General features: G+C 53.5%; 2 protein-coding genes and 1 long non-coding RNA gene across 4 annotated transcripts in view; all 3 read left to right on the top strand.

Moving 5' to 3' along the window:
- Positions 1 to 511: 511 nt before the first annotated feature.
- LOC113959501 lies at positions 512 to 2,053 on the top strand. Its single transcript, XR_003531829.1, has 3 exons — positions 512 to 1,104; positions 1,201 to 1,243; positions 1,950 to 2,053. It is a non-coding gene; the product is annotated as an uncharacterized LOC113959501 (long non-coding RNA).
- A 176-nt stretch (positions 2,054 to 2,229) lies between these two features.
- Positions 2,230 to 16,093, top strand: part of LOC113959502 — an 18,003-nt gene continuing 4,139 nt past the window's right edge. Inside the window, exons 1-5 of the mRNA XM_027668575.1 lie at positions 2,230 to 2,337; positions 4,525 to 5,408; positions 11,438 to 11,848; positions 13,902 to 14,040; positions 15,671 to 15,836. Of these exons, the coding sequence (XP_027524376.1) occupies positions 4,608 to 5,408; positions 11,438 to 11,848; positions 13,902 to 14,040; positions 15,671 to 15,836 (1,517 nt within the window). The 5' untranslated portion in view covers positions 2,230 to 2,337; positions 4,525 to 4,607. The remainder of the gene's footprint in view (positions 2,338 to 4,524; positions 5,409 to 11,437; positions 11,849 to 13,901; positions 14,041 to 15,670; positions 15,837 to 16,093) is intronic.
- LOC113959500 (zinc finger protein 436-like) lies at positions 7,466 to 14,693 on the top strand. 2 transcript variants are annotated; one of them, XM_027668572.1, is made up of 5 exons: positions 7,466 to 8,627; positions 11,257 to 11,848; positions 12,366 to 12,480; positions 13,373 to 13,474; positions 13,672 to 14,693. In XM_027668572.1, exons 2-5 carry the CDS (start codon positions 11,483 to 11,485, stop codon positions 14,127 to 14,129), a joined length of 1,041 nt encoding a protein of 346 aa, XP_027524373.1. In that variant the 5' UTR covers positions 7,466 to 8,627; positions 11,257 to 11,482; the 3' UTR covers positions 14,130 to 14,693. The 2 variants fall into 2 exon arrangements, with proteins under 2 accessions (XP_027524373.1, XP_027524374.1); XM_027668573.1 differs by lacking the exon at positions 13,373 to 13,474.

Consider the following 16,093-nt stretch of genomic DNA (forward strand, 5'->3'; position numbering starts at 1 on the left):
CAGTGGTGGCCTTGGCAGTGCTGGGGGAGTGGTTGGACTTGATAATCTCCAAGGCCTTTTCCAACCTCAGCAATTCCACGATTCAATGACCAGCCTGTCTCCAAGGTGCTGGCTGTGCTGAGTGTGATCTTCCAAACGTAGCTCTCAGGCATCCCCCAGCCTTCCCAGGATGCTCCATCATTCCCTTCTTTTCCCTCTCCTGGTTGCTGAGCTGCACTCCCTCTGTCCCCTTGGACTGGGCCTGGGCCGGGTCTGCACCGCCAGGCAAAGCAGGATGGATTTTGGTTTTCCAGTCTGAAGTCTGGCTGGCAAGAGGATTTTTCATTCCATTGTGCACAAACATGCACAATGTAGTTGATTTTAAACACATGTGAAGTGTTCCCCCAGCTCATTGATCAGGTTATGGAAGTGTCCAAGGCCAGGCTGGACAGGGCTTGGAGCAACCTGGGCTAGTGGAAGGTGTCCCTGCCCATGGCAGAGGGTGGAATGAGATGAGCTTTAAGGTCCCTTCCAACACAAACCATTCTGGGATTCTGTAAAGGTGCAGAGCACTGGCCCTTCTGCTTTCCCTTAACAATTCTACAGACTTTAGTTTTCTTTTTTCCATAAATTTCATTACTTATTCTCTAAGAACGCTCTTCTCACCAGTGTTTCTGTGATTGGTTTCACTGAGAGGGACTGAAAAGGGAATGACAGAACTCCAGTGGTGCCAAGAGAGAAAGAAAACTTAAGAACAAGAATTGCAGTGGCTCTGTCCTCTCCCGGGGCCGTGGAGAACATGTTTTCACTTGCATGACAGTTTTATGTGTTTCTGAGGCTCAAATATCTGCTGAGGGTTTTGCAGCCAACATTTTAGGTCTGTTCAAGAGACCTTGGTCAGTGGGAACAGGAACTGGAGGGAGGTGTTCTCTGGAATGTGAGCTAGAACAGAGCAGCTCTGCCTGGGGTGGGCCGAGAATTGGAATTAATTAGGTATGGAATTAAAATAACAGTGGTTCCCATTGACAGAAGACAGCATAATCCAGATTAAGCAAGAGGAAGAGTTGTGCACTGCTGTTCAGGAGGAGGAGGAGGCTGGAGAAGCTCCTGGAGAGCCCTGCCCAGGTGAGTAACTGCATACCTGGGAGAGAAAATGAACCAGAGGGATTAAATTCCAAGTTATGTGGGGTTTTCTTCCCCACCTCTTTTCTTGTATTCCAGATCTTTTAGAAGTGTTGAGCAGACTTGCCAGCAGCCCCAACAGGTGAGGGCTGGTGTTGCCTCTTTCCCTTCTCGTGGCACTTTTGGAGTTTGGCTGGTTTTTATCCAAGCAGGAGATGTTTCACTCTCCCCTAAATTCCTTACTTTGCTTCCCTCAAGTCGATAAATCTAAACTGGTTAAATATTTAGTGCAAATCAGTCACTTTTTGGGGACAGTGGGTTAACTTGGAGGAGGCAAAGTCAGTGTTCCAGCCTGTGGTTGGAGTGTGGAGGCAGGATCTGGCTGTTCTGGCTCTGGGGGAATTGGAGCAGCTGCAGCAGCTCCTCAGCTCCATTCCTCTGGCAGTGCCTCTATTCCTGCAGATCCAGAGCCTTCAGGTGCCTTTTCCCTCCTCCCTTCCCTTCTGGGGTTTTCCTGGTTACAGGAGTGAGCCCATGGAGCCCTCGGGGAGGCCACCCAGCCCAGGGCCCTGTTCTTGGCCCTCTCACTTGGAACCTCTTTGTTTTACAAATAAACTGCCCTGCTTTGCAGATTTTCCTCACTCTTCACAAAGGCTATCAATGCTGCCTCTTGGCTCCACTGGAATTGTATGGATTTTTAGACTTTTCCATCAGGTTTCCTTAAGAAACTGGGCTTATGGGAGCTTGGCCTGGGGGAAAACCAAGCCCAAACCCAGAGCAGGTTTCAGCCTTGTGAAATCCCGAGTTTATGGAGGCACAACACACTTCTCCTGGATTTTCTCCTTCAGCAGAGCAAACGTTTTGTGATCCTGAGGCGTCCAGTCAGACCAGGAAAGGCAACGAGGTGGATGCCAGGGAGCTGCCAGGCACTGAGGGTGAGGACATTCCAAGACACCCTGACACAGGTGAGGAGGATTCCACGGCAGAAACTCCCACTGCAGGATTTACCCCCTCCTCGTGTTGTGTCTTCCCTCACGTGTCTTCCCATTGTTGTGAATTCCCAAATCTTCCGTGCTTTCCCTGGGGTTTCTCAGTTGTGCAAATTCTGCCCCCAACAAACAGGATTTCAGACTTATGCAACGGGTGTTTCATCGTGGATTAAACAAGAGGAGGAGCCACGCTGCCCTGAACAGCAGCACTTGGAGAAGGAGGAAATCTCTGCAGATCCAAGTACAGGTCAGTGATGGGTTTCAGCTGGGATTTCAGGGACAGTAAATCTAGTTTAGAGTATTTTTTAATGCCATATTAGATGTCACAGCCCTGTGGTGTAAGCAACAAAAAACTGCGACAAACCTCATCCTGCTGGGTAATATTTGGGCACAAAAATGTCGAGTTCTGTCAGCTGAAGAGGCTCCTTCCTCCTCGAGCCAGCCTAAAGCTGCTGAGGTGCTGGTTTGGGCTTGTGTTCAGGCAAGCCCAGAGCTGTGCTCAGGCAGCACAGATCAAGTTTGTGCTGCTTTTGCCTGGATAAAAACCTGGCTGAGGGCTGGGCCCAGAGTGTGGTGGGGAAGGGAGTGACATCAGCTGGTGGCCAGTCCTCAGTGGTGTCCCCAGGGCTCAGTACTGGGGCCAGGTCTGTTTAATGTCTTTATCAACCATCTGGACAAGGGAATTGAGGCCACCCTCAGGCAGTTTGCAGAGGACACCAGGTTGGGATTGTGGATCTGCTGGAGGGCAGGAAGGCTCTGCAGAGGGATCTGGACAGGCTGGATCCATGGGATTGATGGGTTGAAGCCAGCGGGGTGAGGGTCAACAAGGCCAAGTCTGGATCCTGCACTTGGGTCTCAAGAACCCCATGGAACACTCCAGACTGGGCAGGGGGGCTGGAAAGCTGGGAAATGTCCTGGGGGTGGTGGTGACAGTGGCTGGACATGAGCCCAGGTGTGCCCAGGGTGGCAGGAGGCCAATGGCCCCTGGTTTGTACCAGCCATGGGGTGACACAGGGCAGGGTTTGTACCAGCCATGGGGTGACACAGGGCAGGGTCCGTCCCTGTGCTGGCACTGCTGAGGCACCTCCAGCCCTGGGGGCAGTTCTGGGGTCTCCAGTACAGGACATGGAGAGGCTGGAGCATGTCCAGGGAAGGGAATGGAACTGGGAAGGGGCTGGAGCAGCAGGAGCAGCTGAGGGAGCTGCGGAGGCTCAGCCTGGAGCAAAGGAGGCTCAGGGGGGACCTTCTGGCTCCCTGTAGTTCCCAGGAAGGTTGTTGGAGCCAGGGGTAGGGGGGGTGTGAGTTGGGCTCTGCTCCCAGGGAACAGGGGACAGGAGGAGAGGGAACGGCCTCAAGCTGTGCCAGGGGAGGGTCAGGTTGGATACTGGGACAATTTCTTCCTGGAAAGGGCTGCCCAGCCCTGGCACAGCTGCCCAGGGCAGGGGTGGAGTCCCCATTCCTGGAGGGATATAAAAGCCGTGTGAATGTGGCACTTGGGGACGTGGTCAGTGGTGGCCCATCTCCTGATGGGTTTCCATGCAAATTATTGCTCTTGCACAGCCCATTTTTTCAGGCCTTTCTGGAAATGGATCAGAGGCTTTGGGGGTCTTTGGATGTCTTGATCCCCCTTTACAGTCCATACCCACTCCTTGGCCTCATTCCTGCTGTGCTTATCTCCAGGAACTACAACAAGGATGTTTGTCCCAGAAAAGTGCTGCCCCATCTCTGCAAGGCCCCTTCTGCAGCCAGATGTTGTTCTTTCTCACAGTGTGTTAAACAGTCCTTGGTTGGCTCCATGGCCATCCAGCTGTGGGTGTTTGGGACACACACATTCCCTGATTTTCTGGGAACTGGGAGCTCCAAGGGTCTCACTTTGCACTGCTGTTTATAGAGTCACAGGACAGTGGGCTTTAGTCGTGGTAATTTTCTATCCTGGCCACAATTCCAGTCAGTAATTTTCTTTGAAGGCTCAATAACAAAAATATTACTCCACTTGGGTTGATGTTCAGGCAAGAAAAATGAATTTCCAGGGCTGTTCATTAAAAAACATTTCCTGGGGTCAGGCAGTATTTCTGATAAGCTCAGTGGGGGAGGTTTAGGTTGGATATTAGGGAAAGGTTCTTCACCCAGAGGGTGGTTTAGCACTGGAATAGGGAGTACCAAGGTGTGACAGTCCCCTCTGTCAGGGAGCTCAGACCTCCCACTTCGGATATCTGAGTGAGGAGGTGAATCTAAGACATTGCAGCGGAGATCTTTTAATGTAGATTTTAAAAAATATAATTGGAAAAAAGTCTTTCTGTTTTCCTAGAGATTTTGTTTCAGTGGACGCTGGTTCTTGTTCACCCACTCAGTATTAATGATGTGGCTGTGGGCTGGGAGGGACATTCCCAAGGGGATTCCTGAGTTAAAAGACTCTGAAATCTCTGTGTTTCAGATGAAAACACGAAGAGGGACCCTCCAGCAGATTGCTTTGAGAGCACCACCTGTGACTCAGAGGCACCAGGAAGGCCAGGAGAGATGTTCCCCAAGGATCCCAGCCCTGGAGTGACATGGGACAGTCAGTGGAATTCAGAAATGATGGAAACAAACAGCACTGGGAACGGGAACGGGTACAACCGAGGGTTTGGTGAGCACTTGGATTTCTTTAGTGCTCAGGAAAAGAGGCCCTGTGTGTCCAAGTGTGAGAGAAACTCCCCGCAGCAGGACCAGCCCCGGGCTCCACAGGGACAAGGGGAGATGTTTCCAGGCCCCACGTGTGAGAGGGTGTTCCCTCTGCTGCACTCCCAGCTGGGAGAGAAGGGAACGGGGCCGGGAGCTGCCCCTGCCCCCTGCCAGGGGGGACAGACCCCCGGGGGCACAGCCAGGCTCTGGGACCAGGACCTGGGCGGGGAGGAACCTGCTGAAAACGAGGAGAACTTCCCCATGGACACCTCTGGAGCCTGCTGGGATCCCCCCCCAGCCCGGGGCAGCCCTGCCCACCAGCAGCAGAGCCAGGGCCGGGGCAAGTCCTACATTTGCAGCGACTGTGGGAAAAGCTTCGTTTGCCACTCGTGGCTCGTCAGACACCAGACAACCCACACGGGAGAGAGGCCCTACAAATGCTCTGAGTGTGACAAAACCTACAGGAGGAAGGATTACCTCCTCAACCACCAGCGGAGGCACACGGGGGAGGGGCTTTTCCAGTGTCCTCTCTGCAGGAAAAGGTTTGTGCTCAGGAGGAGCCTGGTGAAGCATCAGGAAAGCCACGTGCAGGAGGCACACCTGCCTCTGGCCAGCTGGCCCTGCACGGACATCAGGGGCTCAGTGATGCATTCCATATAAAACACCCCTGCCAGCCCCCTCGGGGCAGGGCAGGACCCCCAGCTCTGCCCTGGACCGTGGTGGGAGGAGGAGGAGGCTGTGGAACAGCCCTCCCGAGCCCCTCCCAGGCCAAGGGGCGTGGCTGGGGGTTATTTTCCACCGGTGCCTGTAGGTCTGGGGAGGTGTGGGAGCTCAGAGGTGCTGCTGGCTGTGAATCCCCGTGGGAGAGAAACCACGTGGACATGGAATTTGGGATGTGTGTTACAAAGAAGAGCTATCTAACAGAGAGAAAATACCTGACATTTTATCCCACGGCTGCTGGGAGTAGTCAGAAGGGCACAGAGCCTGGGAGGCAGCTAATTCCTGCTGATAAATCCCACAGCTCCTGGGTCTCTCTGTTGCCGAACCCCGGGATAGGATTCCTGAAGGGTGAGATCCTCACCAGGATTTGCAAAACCACTGGGGAGCCTGGAACATGGTTTGAATTTTGCATAGCCTTAAAAGTCGTGTTGCATTTATTTTCCCACATTGTCTTCTGTGTGTGTTCCATTTTCCGAATCCCGTGAAAGCAGAAACATGGAGGTGCTGCAGAAACCTGGGAAACGAGGAGTTAACGTGCTGCTGTGTCCCAGACACCCATAACGAGTGGAATAGGATCTGCTGGAGAGGGCCACGTGGAGGTAGGGCAGCATTGGCTCCTCCAGCCTCTTCCTTTGGGTCTGGCACATCCCACTCCAAAGCAGAAGGGAGCTCCCAAGATGCCCACGGTTAAAAGGAATGACAGATGTCAGAGGGATCCAAAACACAACTTGCAAAGTTTTTATTAGCAAATTCCATGCTCAGCATGGGAATTGGTATTTTTCCCCTTACCTTCTAGTAGAGGAAAAGAGAAGAGGGAGAGGGAGATCAGAAAGGAGAGGGAAGGAGATCACCAGTCCTGGCTCCAGCACTGATCTGCCTGGCACCACGTCCAGGATCCTGGGGTGCCCCCAAACCCTGTGTCATCCTTTTTTATAGCCAAGTTTTCCCCACCTTGGGGCTTGTTTTCCCACTTCTCATGGAAATGAGTGAGCCTGCACAGTCCATTTCCCTGGATCCTCCTGGAAATAGGTCTTGGAGGCTTTGAGGGTCTTGATCCCACCCAAACTGATCCACCTTTGGTTGACACTCTGTGCCTGCTCCTTGACCCCACTCCTGCACTGTTCCATGTTATCTCCAGGAGCCAGAATAAGGGTGTTTGTCCCAGAGAAGTGCTGCCCCACCTCCGTGTGTCCCCCTTTTCCAGGCACATCCCGTCCCTCTGTGCACGGAGTGTTCTCACACCCCAGTCCTTGGCTGGCTCCTGGCTATCGGTGTTTGAGACACACACGTTGACCCTTTATCTCCTGGCCTTCCACAGAATCCAAGCTGATAAACTTAGGCCTGAAAAATGACCAGCATGGGACTCTCACTTGCTGCAGCAGAGCGCAGGGAAAGAGAATTGTTGGAGGATTTAGACAGGAAAAAGCACAGTAGAGAGAAACGAGAGCTGGGAGAGGAAATAGAAGGGAGGAAAACACGATTTGTTACTGTCTGTGAAAACTGAGTGGCTGCAGAAATGGTCACAGGGAAAGGAGAAAAAAACCCTCAAACTTGGGAAAAAAAGGTAGAGATGATGCTGAAGAAATGTCAGAGAGGCCAAAAATATCAGAGGGTCCCCCCTCTGCAGCCACAACCTGTTCCAGTTTGTCCCTTGTTAGCCCTGTTTGGGACACAGCAGCACATTAACTCCCTGGTGCCTGGGCTGCTGCACCCCAGTCACTGCCCAGCAGTTCTGGGACCTGCAGCTCCAAGTGGGGCCAAATCATCTGGAACTCCAGAAATTCCCTTCCTGCCACAGCAGGAATTTGCTGTTGTGCTGCATGGATGGTTCTTGAATCAGGGAGTGCAGGTGCTGAGTGGAGTCAGTGCATTGTAGCCTCTGGAATTCTTTTAGGTTTAAGGTTGGCTGATTCCTGCTTCTGGCCCATAAATTAACCTGAGCAGTTTGGCACCCGGAGCGTTTGCTCCAGGGATTTTAACCCTTTGCCCTCCAGGTCCTACACCAGCATCCCACTGTTAATATTGGCTGTTGTGCTTCCATGTCTATTAGAAATTTTGTTGATTGTTGACGAGAACCATCTGGAATCTGAATGCCCAGCCCATGGATAAGACTCCACTTGCTGGATTTCAGTCTCTCCTGGCTTGTGGCTGTTAAGGAAACTTCCCTGTCTGATCATCCAGGAGCCACTCTGGAAGTCACATTCCCACCACCTGAGCTGGGACAAGCTCCAGGGAGTCCACGGATCCTGGTTTACTCCACACCCCTCTCACACAGTCCAAGCAGGTTTTCCATAGTGGAGCGGATCTGGGACACCTGGATCCTTAAAATAATTCCTTGAAATAATTTAGTCGTGATGCAACAACAGAGTAACAGCTGGAGCTGGTGCCTCCGGGGAGGGACCCCAAACAAAGGACACCCCACCCCAGGCTTTTATCCCCTCACAGTCTAAGATGACAATCTGGGATGATCAGCTCCTGCTGTGTCCCAGAATGTCCCTCATTGTGCCCTTTGTTATGGAAAGGCCGGCAGTTCCCGGGCTCTTGATTGTTCTCCTCCTCGGCGGTGCCCGGGATGCTCTTGCAAATCAACCGCCGGGATCGGGTCGAATGGGATCGGTTTTCGTGTTCTCCACCCCGAGCTCCAGGAGATTCAGGGAGAATCATCGTCTTTCCCCGGTTTTCGGGATCCCCGAGTTTCCACCCCGTTCTTCAGGGAACGCGGTTATTTCTGTGCAGCTGTAGCAGCCTGGGCTCCAAGGAGTTAAGGCGCTGCCGAGTCCCCAACACTGATAAGGAGCAGGATAGAACAGGATGTGGCTGGGAAGGGGGGCACGGGAGATAGGGCAGCGCTGTTCCCGAGGCCAACCTCCTCCTCCTCCGGGCCCGGAGCCACAGCAAACCCCGCACAAGGGCGGCGTAGGAGCCATCGGGGAGCTCGGCACAGGGGGATCAGGACCACCGAAGCCCCTCCGACCCTCTTCCAGAAAGGTCCGGGAGGAGGGGTCGCGCACACTGCCTGATTTGCATGGGAAGTGGGAAACCTGATCCTGGGGCGGGGAAAACTTACCCGTAAAAAGGTGCCCCCACAGCGCCCAGGTGGCACCGCCGGGACCCTGAACACCTTGGACGCGGGGATCGACGGTGGAACCGGGACTGGTGATCTTCCCTGACCTCTCCCTCTCCCCTCCTTTCTTTTACTCTTTTGTTTCTCTTACTACTAAAAGATACGGGACTAACTCATCCCAGGTTCTTACCCAGTGTGTGGTTTACTAATCAAACCTCGTGAGCTCTTTTGGGATCCTCTGGCGTTTGTCGTTGTTGCTTTCGGAACCCCGGGTATCTGCACACCCTGGGAGCTCCCCTCCTCTTCGGAGCGGGATTTGACAGCTGCTCCTTAAACATCCTCCTTCAGAGACTGGTTTTGCTCCTGTTCGGGGTCTCTTAGGGGATTGAGTCTTTTGCAAGGACACGATTTATTCCTTTTAATAATAAGAGTCTGGATTTGTCACCTTGGCGGTGAATAACAGAGGAGCAGCAGCGGCTGAGTCGGTGCAGAGCCCGTTCGGGGTCAGGGCTCCTTCCCTTTTCCTTTAAGGAAACTTCCTTAAAGGGCCTTTTTTTACGTGCTTGTTTCTGCTTAAGTTTTCCCAGGATGGGGGTTTTTTTTGTTGTTGTTGGCTGGAAATTTAAGGGGGGGTTTAATTAAAATTGTTAAATGCCACGAGTGGTTCCACGGCGGGAGGGGAAGGGAGGGGCGAGGCTGAAGCCGGAGGAGGAACTCTGAGGCGGCCGCCACTCCCCAGATCCCGGGTTTCAGGGTATCTTTGGGAAGAGACGGGGGTTCGCCTGCGCTCCAGGAGGGGGGTCTCTCAGTCCGGGCCGGGATTCGGGACGGCGGAGTCCCGGGGCTCCGGCCTCATCCCACCCCTGATGATGCTGGGGATGGCGGGGGTGTTCCTCCGCCTCGGGAGCGGCCCCGGGGCTCGGGGAAGGGTCCCGGGACTCCGGCCTCATCCCGCTCCCGACGATGCTGGGGATGGCGGGGCTGTTCCTCCGCCTCGGGAGCGGCCCCGGGGCTCGGGGAGGGGTCCCGATGCTCCGGGGCCCCGAGCGGTCCCGCCGCGCCGTTGCCATGACAACGAGAGGACGCCGCTCCTAATCCCCGCCCCCCTCCCCTTCTGGTCCAATCAGCGCCCCCGCTGCCCCGAGCGCTGGCCAATGGGAATGCGCGCCTCTGCCCCGCCCCTCCTCCCGATGGCCGCGGGTGGGCGGAGCCGGGAGGGCGGCGGACCAATGGCGTGGGGGGAAACGGCGAGGGCTGGCTCCCGATTGGCTCTTGCCGCCTGGCGCCGCCGCTGATTGGCTGGCGAGGCTTGGCGCGGCCGAGAGGGAGGAGGAAGAAGGCGGCGATGGCGGCGCGGGGCGAGCGGGGGTCCCGCGGCGCTCGGGGCCCTGTCCTGCCTCCCCCTCTAAAGCCCCGGGGGTGCTTGGGCACCTCCCCAAGGCTCCCGGCCCCGCGGCACCGGTAGGGGAGCGCCGGGACCCGCGTCCCCCCACAGCTGTGGCGCGGGGACAGAGGCACGGACACTGCCGGGCGTGCAGGGGGTGGAAGCGGGGCTGGATTGGAGTGGCTTGGGTTGGAAGGGACCTGAAAGATCATCCAGCCTCACCCCCTACCACGGACAGGGACACCTCCCACTAGCCCAGGTTGCTCCAAGCCCTGTCCAGCCTGGCCTTGGACACTTCCAGGGATCCAGGGGCAGCCACAACTTCTCTGGGAAATCCATTCCAGCTCCTCCCCACCCTCACAGACAGGAGTTCCTTCCCAATATCCCATCTATCCCTGCCCTCTGGCAGTGGGAAGCCATTCCCCCTTGTCCTGTCCCTCCCTCCCTTGTCCCCAGTCCCTCTCCAGCTCTCCTGGAGCCCCTTCAGGCCCTGCCAGGGGCTCTCAGCTCTCCCTGGAGCCTTCTCTTCTCCAGGGGAACCCCCCCAGCTCTCCCAGCCTGGCTCCAGAGCAGAGGGGCCACATCCCTCTCCTCCTCTGTGTGGTCTGCTCTGGACTGTCTCCAACATGTCCATGCCCTTCCTGTGCTGGGGACCCGCTGACCCCTGGGCACCAAGGAGTTGTTGTGCTGCTGTGTCCCAAATTCCAATGGAAGCACACTGGGACAGGATGTGGCTGGAGAAAGGGGGCACATGGAGATGGGGAGCACCTTTCTGGGGCCACTTCCCTGCTCTGGCACATGGAGATAAACACGAAGTCAGTGTCAGTGCAGGACCAAAGGTCAATCCTGTCATGAATCTCTCTCTTTCCGCTTTTCTTTTTTATTTCTCTCACTACCAGAAAATAAGGGCAAAACCACCAATTCCCACACTGAGTGCATAATTAAATGATCAAACTCTGTGAGCTTTTTTTGGACCCTCTGATCTTTGTTCCTTTCTGATCTACAAACTTTGGGATCTCCCCTCTTCTTCAGAGCAGGATCCAACAAGATCCCTGGATGCTTTTCTCCCTGTTTCAGTGCTCCTGTTCAAACACCTCTTCATCTCTGACACGATGGGGGAGCCCTTGGCACACTCCAAACCTTCATTTTTTGGGGAATTACTTGTCTCTCAGCCCTTTTGCTGAGTTGTGGATAATCTTTGGAGCACGGGAGGCTCCCCCCTGGATACACAAATTAAGGAAGCACACGTCTGTGTGCACATCACAGGGGTTATTTAAATGTAAATCTGCATATTCCTGGGGGCATTGAGGTGATTTTGAAGCGTTTTTACCTTTCAGATTGTTGAGCTGGAGCAGTTGGGACAGCCTTGGCTCCTTTCCATGGGGAGCTCCGTGTCCCTGGAAACTCAGCGCCACGTTTCCCCTGGGTCACCTCAGCTCTTCCTCTGTGCCAAAACCACGTTTTTTTTCAGATGAATTTAGGCCTGTTTAACCCTGAAGCTGATCAGGAACTCCCCAGCCCCTTCCTCCTGGTGTGGCTTTCCGGGGATCTGCTCCCTCGGCGATGGTTTATTGCGCGGCCCTGAACTGCAGGAACGCCACGAGCGGCTCCTGCAAGAACAGCTCCGTGACTTTTCACGGGTTCCCTTTGCAAAACGAGGCTCTCCTGAAGCAATGGATCCAGAACATGGGCAGGGACATGGGAACCCCCTCCAAGTACGAGCGCCTGTGCTCGGCTCACTTCGAGGAGAGCTCCTTCGAGGGGGATCCCCTGAAAATCCGCAGGAGACGGCGGCTGCTGAAGGAGGCTGTTCCCAACAAATTCATCCTGGGGCAAGATGGGAACTGGCTCGTGGGGACACCCCAGGGCTTCTGTGATGGGATGAGGAATAAAACTCGGAAGCGAATCCGGAATCCCGAGCACCAGAGGGTAAGTGGGGTTGATACTGGGAATAAATGAAATTAAAGGAAGGTTTTGGGTGTAAAGCCTTGGAAGCAGCCTGGAGAAATATCCCTTAGAGGGCTTAATTAATAATAATAATATTATTATTCCCTGATAATAAGATTTTATTATTAGGGAGGGGCTTTTCCAGCCAGTGTGGAACTGCCTCTGGGCTTATTTAAAACACTGAATTATTAAGGAAGAGCCACATTCCCTGAGGGAGCTGGGTATGGATGCTGACCCTGGATATTTTTGACCCAGTTGTTTGAAAAAAATAATTGTTTTGGTTGAGTCACATTGTTTTTAAGGCATTTCACTCATTCTGAAAAAACAGTAGAAGGTTCTTAATATAAAATCTTTCATTATTGAGGTGGTTACACACACACACAGACACTGCTGGGAGCAGTTGGGTGGTGACCACCTGTTAAAAATCATTGGAAAAAGAGGGGTTTTAGGGATTTACGACTCCCCAACAGCACTGACCGTCGAACATTTTGATTTTTAGGTCCCTGGGAAGTGTCCCAATGGTGCTAAGAGGCCGACTTTGGAGGACTGGCAGAATGAATTTTGCAAGACAATCCTAAAGGAGAATTACGGATCTTTAACCGTGTTCAGAAAAGGTCGGTTTTCCCTCTCCAAAGGGTGACACGTGCTGGGTCAGGCCTGGCTCTTGTCACTCCTCAAATCCCTGGATTTTCAGAAGATTAATCTTTAGGTACTTGGGAATCTGTGTGAGATCCACACACAGCCTTCCTTTTAAAGGCTGAAGGATGGGCAGAGGGTTTAGGATCCCTGGGAATGCACATGCCAGCAAAAACAAGGACAGAGGAGTGGAAAAGGTTTAGATACAGGAGCTGCAGTGACTCAGGAATCATGAATCCTGAAGACTCATTATTTATAGTGAAGCTGTGTTTTCCTCATCCCCAAACCCTGATGTATGTTTGGGTTTGGGATTCACTGAAGGGAATTGAACTGTTTTGATGCAGAAAGAGTTAAATAACAAGACTGATGCCCAGGAAATAAAGAAATCTTGTTGATTTTAAATGCCCAACTGTATGTTTGAAATCACTGATATTTTAAATTCAAAGCTGTGAGCCCTCCCTGGCTCCTCAGCATCCAGGTAATTCCATGGATTCATAGAGGAACCTGCTGAAATCAGGAGCTAAAAGTGCTTTTCCTTGTTCCCAAAAAGACAGGGCTGAACCACCAAATCCAGCACCAGGTGGCTGAATTTGGGGTTAAGGCTCAAATCTGAGACCTGCCACTTTCCAACAGTTAATTTTCAACCTTTGGGGTGTAATTTCTGGAATATTTTGTAAAAATTGGAAGACAAATCCTGCTCACCTTCATCCCACCACCCTTTTAGACACCGGAGCAACTGCATTGGCTGTTCCCTCCTGGTTGGATTTTCCCTGGAATAACAGAGATGCTCGTTAGTGAGTTATGCAGGAAAACAGTCAGAGGAAAATGATAATAACCATCATTTCCATGTTCCTTCTGTTGCTTGTTCAGATTATCCTGTTCCCAAAAGCAAAATCCCGGTGGGAGAAATGGCACAGGTCAAGGCTCAGCAGGGTTTGGAGGGAAGGAAGATTCCTGCCAGCCTTAGCACAGGTGTGAGGCTCGTTGGGAATTAACTGGCAACACCTGGAACCTGGTAGGATTGGAGAGAGGGGGTTTCCAGCCCACCCCTGCTTTTTTTTACCCAAAACTTGGGGGGTTTTGTACAGATGTAAAAATTGGGAATTGTTGTTCTTTGGAGATTTGTGGATAAGGAGATAAAGGGAACGTTGGGAATGTTCTTGTTCCAGGCCATGGTGGTGCCACGATCAGATCTCAGCAGCAGAGTGCAGAAAACACACAAGTTCATGGATCACCCTCAGGAGGATCCCAAAACCAGCGATGGAACGTTTCGGACAAGGGGGAAACACGGGAGAGCCAGCAGAGTTCAACAAACCAGGCAAAGCCCCCGGGAAACAGGAGAGGCAGCAGCTTCCCTGCAGGAGGACAACTTGGCGAATTCAGACGGTTCCTTTTTCAGCAGCAGACCCACCCCAAGGCGTCCGAGGTGCCGTGGTTCATCTGCACGGAGTGCGGGAAGAGCTTTGCCCGGCACACGTACCTGCTCCGGCACCGCAGGATCCACTCGGGGGTCAGGCCACACACCTGCCTGGAGTGTGGCAAGAGCTTCCTGGAGAAACCCAAGCTCATCAGCCACTGGAGAACACATTTTCACATAATCTGCGTGCCGAATGATTTCCTGGGATAGGTTTTCCCGTTCGGTTGTTGAAAATCCCCCTCAGTCCAGGGGCGGTGGTTTGTTGTCCTGTGTGGATTACAGGGAAGCTTTGGGATAAGGCACTTTGCCTCAGTTTAATCAAATTCGAGTTCCAAAGGCTTCTGCTTGGTGCCGGTCTAATAATCATTGATTAGGACCCGATTTTAATTAGTGGCTGGATAATTCCTGTCGTGCTCTATCCATCCCTTCCTGGGAACAGGAGTTGGGATAGAGCAGCGTTGGCTGTACCCAAAGTGGCATTAAAAAAAACCTGGTGCACCAAACAGCACGTGCTGGAGGGCACCCAAAGTAAGAGAGAAACACTGGGAGTTTACAGGGATGAAAAACCAGGACCTGGGAATGGGATTGTCCCCTGGTAAATTGATGTTTGAAGTAACCAGTTCTGGGCATTATTTCCCCCTTTTTGCTGCTCTAGCATTGCCTGTAACTGCTGAAGTAAACCTGGTTTTGGGTTCTATTTTTATATTGACCCCATGTGTTTCCTGGGGGGTGATTCCTGAAATTATGGAAAAAACCCCATGGATATGTTCTTAATGTGTGTGCGACGTGTTGGTGACATTCCTTTGGAAAGTGGAAAAAGCAGCAGGGAGAGGGTGAGCAGAGAGAAGGGGGTCCTATCACGTGTTTTCTCCCCATGGGCTGGTGGTTTTCATCATTTCTGCTTATTCCAGTTGAGTGCCAAGAGGGAAAGTGTGTTGCTTCCTGTTGGAGGGATGTGCTCTGTCATGGGCTTCTCTTGGAGTGAAATCCATGGGCTCAGCTGTTCCCAGGAAAGAGCTGGTGCTGTGGTGAAGTTCCCTAAGTTATGGAGGAGACTGGGGGAATACACTTGGCCCCAAAGGATGTTTAGGTTGGATATTGGGAAAATTTCTTCCTGGAAAGAGCTGTTCAGTCCTGGCACAGGCTGCCCAGGGTTGTGGTGGAGTTCCCATCCCTGGGGGGATTTAAGAAGTGTAGATGTGGCATCTGGGGACACGATTCTGTACCCTGGGCTCTGGGATCACCAAAGCTGAACAGCCCCAAGCAGCTGTGAGAGGCTGGAATGTTCAAGGTTAAGGACTCAAACAAAAGCAGCAGGTTCTTTGCTGAGCCCAGGTTTTCCCCCAGACAAAGAGGAGGAGGAGATTTTTTGGATGTGTGGTGGTGAAACCTCTGATCCACATAAGGACAGCCCAGGGTGACCACCACAAACCCACCTTTGTTTAGAAACGAGCTGCTTTTGAGCCAGAGAAGGGGAAGGGCTGAAAAGCAGCAGATCCTGGTGGGATGATGGTTTCTGTCCTGCCCATGTCCTCCCTCACACAGCTGGTTCAGCTGTGACACTCCTCTGCCAGGGGGGACATTCCCAGGTGGGGCTGAAGGTTTCCATCCCTTCTGATGGGGCACAACTGGCCCAACTACGTTGGTCACGTCTTAGAAGGGCCATAAACCATCCAAGACCCACAAAGTGCCCCCAGAGTCATTTCTGGGTGTTCCCACCTGACCCTCAATCTACATTAACCCCGTGCCAGTGCCACCGATGCTCCTGCTGACATTGGTGCCGATGCCTGTGCCCGTGATGCTGGTGCCAGTGCCAGAACTGGTGGCTGTGGTGATGCCAGTGCCAGAGCCACTGCCAGTGCCGGTGTGGGTGCCCATGCCAATACTGGTGGCAGTGCCAGAGCTGATGCTGGCGCTGTAGGCGATGGCACTGGCAGTACCGGTGCCAGTGGCAGAGCCCACCCGGGTGGCAGAGCTGATCCCAGCGTGCGATGGCAGTACCGGTGCCGATCCTGGAGCTGATCCCGGAGCCGCTCCCGGTGGCAGAGCTAGTCCCGATCCCAGCGGTGAGCAGATCCTGGTGCCGGTCGGTGGTGCCGATCCCGATCCCGGTGGCGGCAGGCGGTGGCAGTGCCGGTGCCGATCGCGGTGGTGGAGCCGCTCCCGGTGCCGGC

The sequence above is a fragment of the Corapipo altera genome, unplaced genomic scaffold (genome assembly GCF_003945725.1).
Source record: "Corapipo altera isolate COAL_440 unplaced genomic scaffold, ASM394572v1 257, whole genome shotgun sequence".
NCBI lineage: Eukaryota > Metazoa > Chordata > Aves > Passeriformes > Pipridae > Corapipo > Corapipo altera.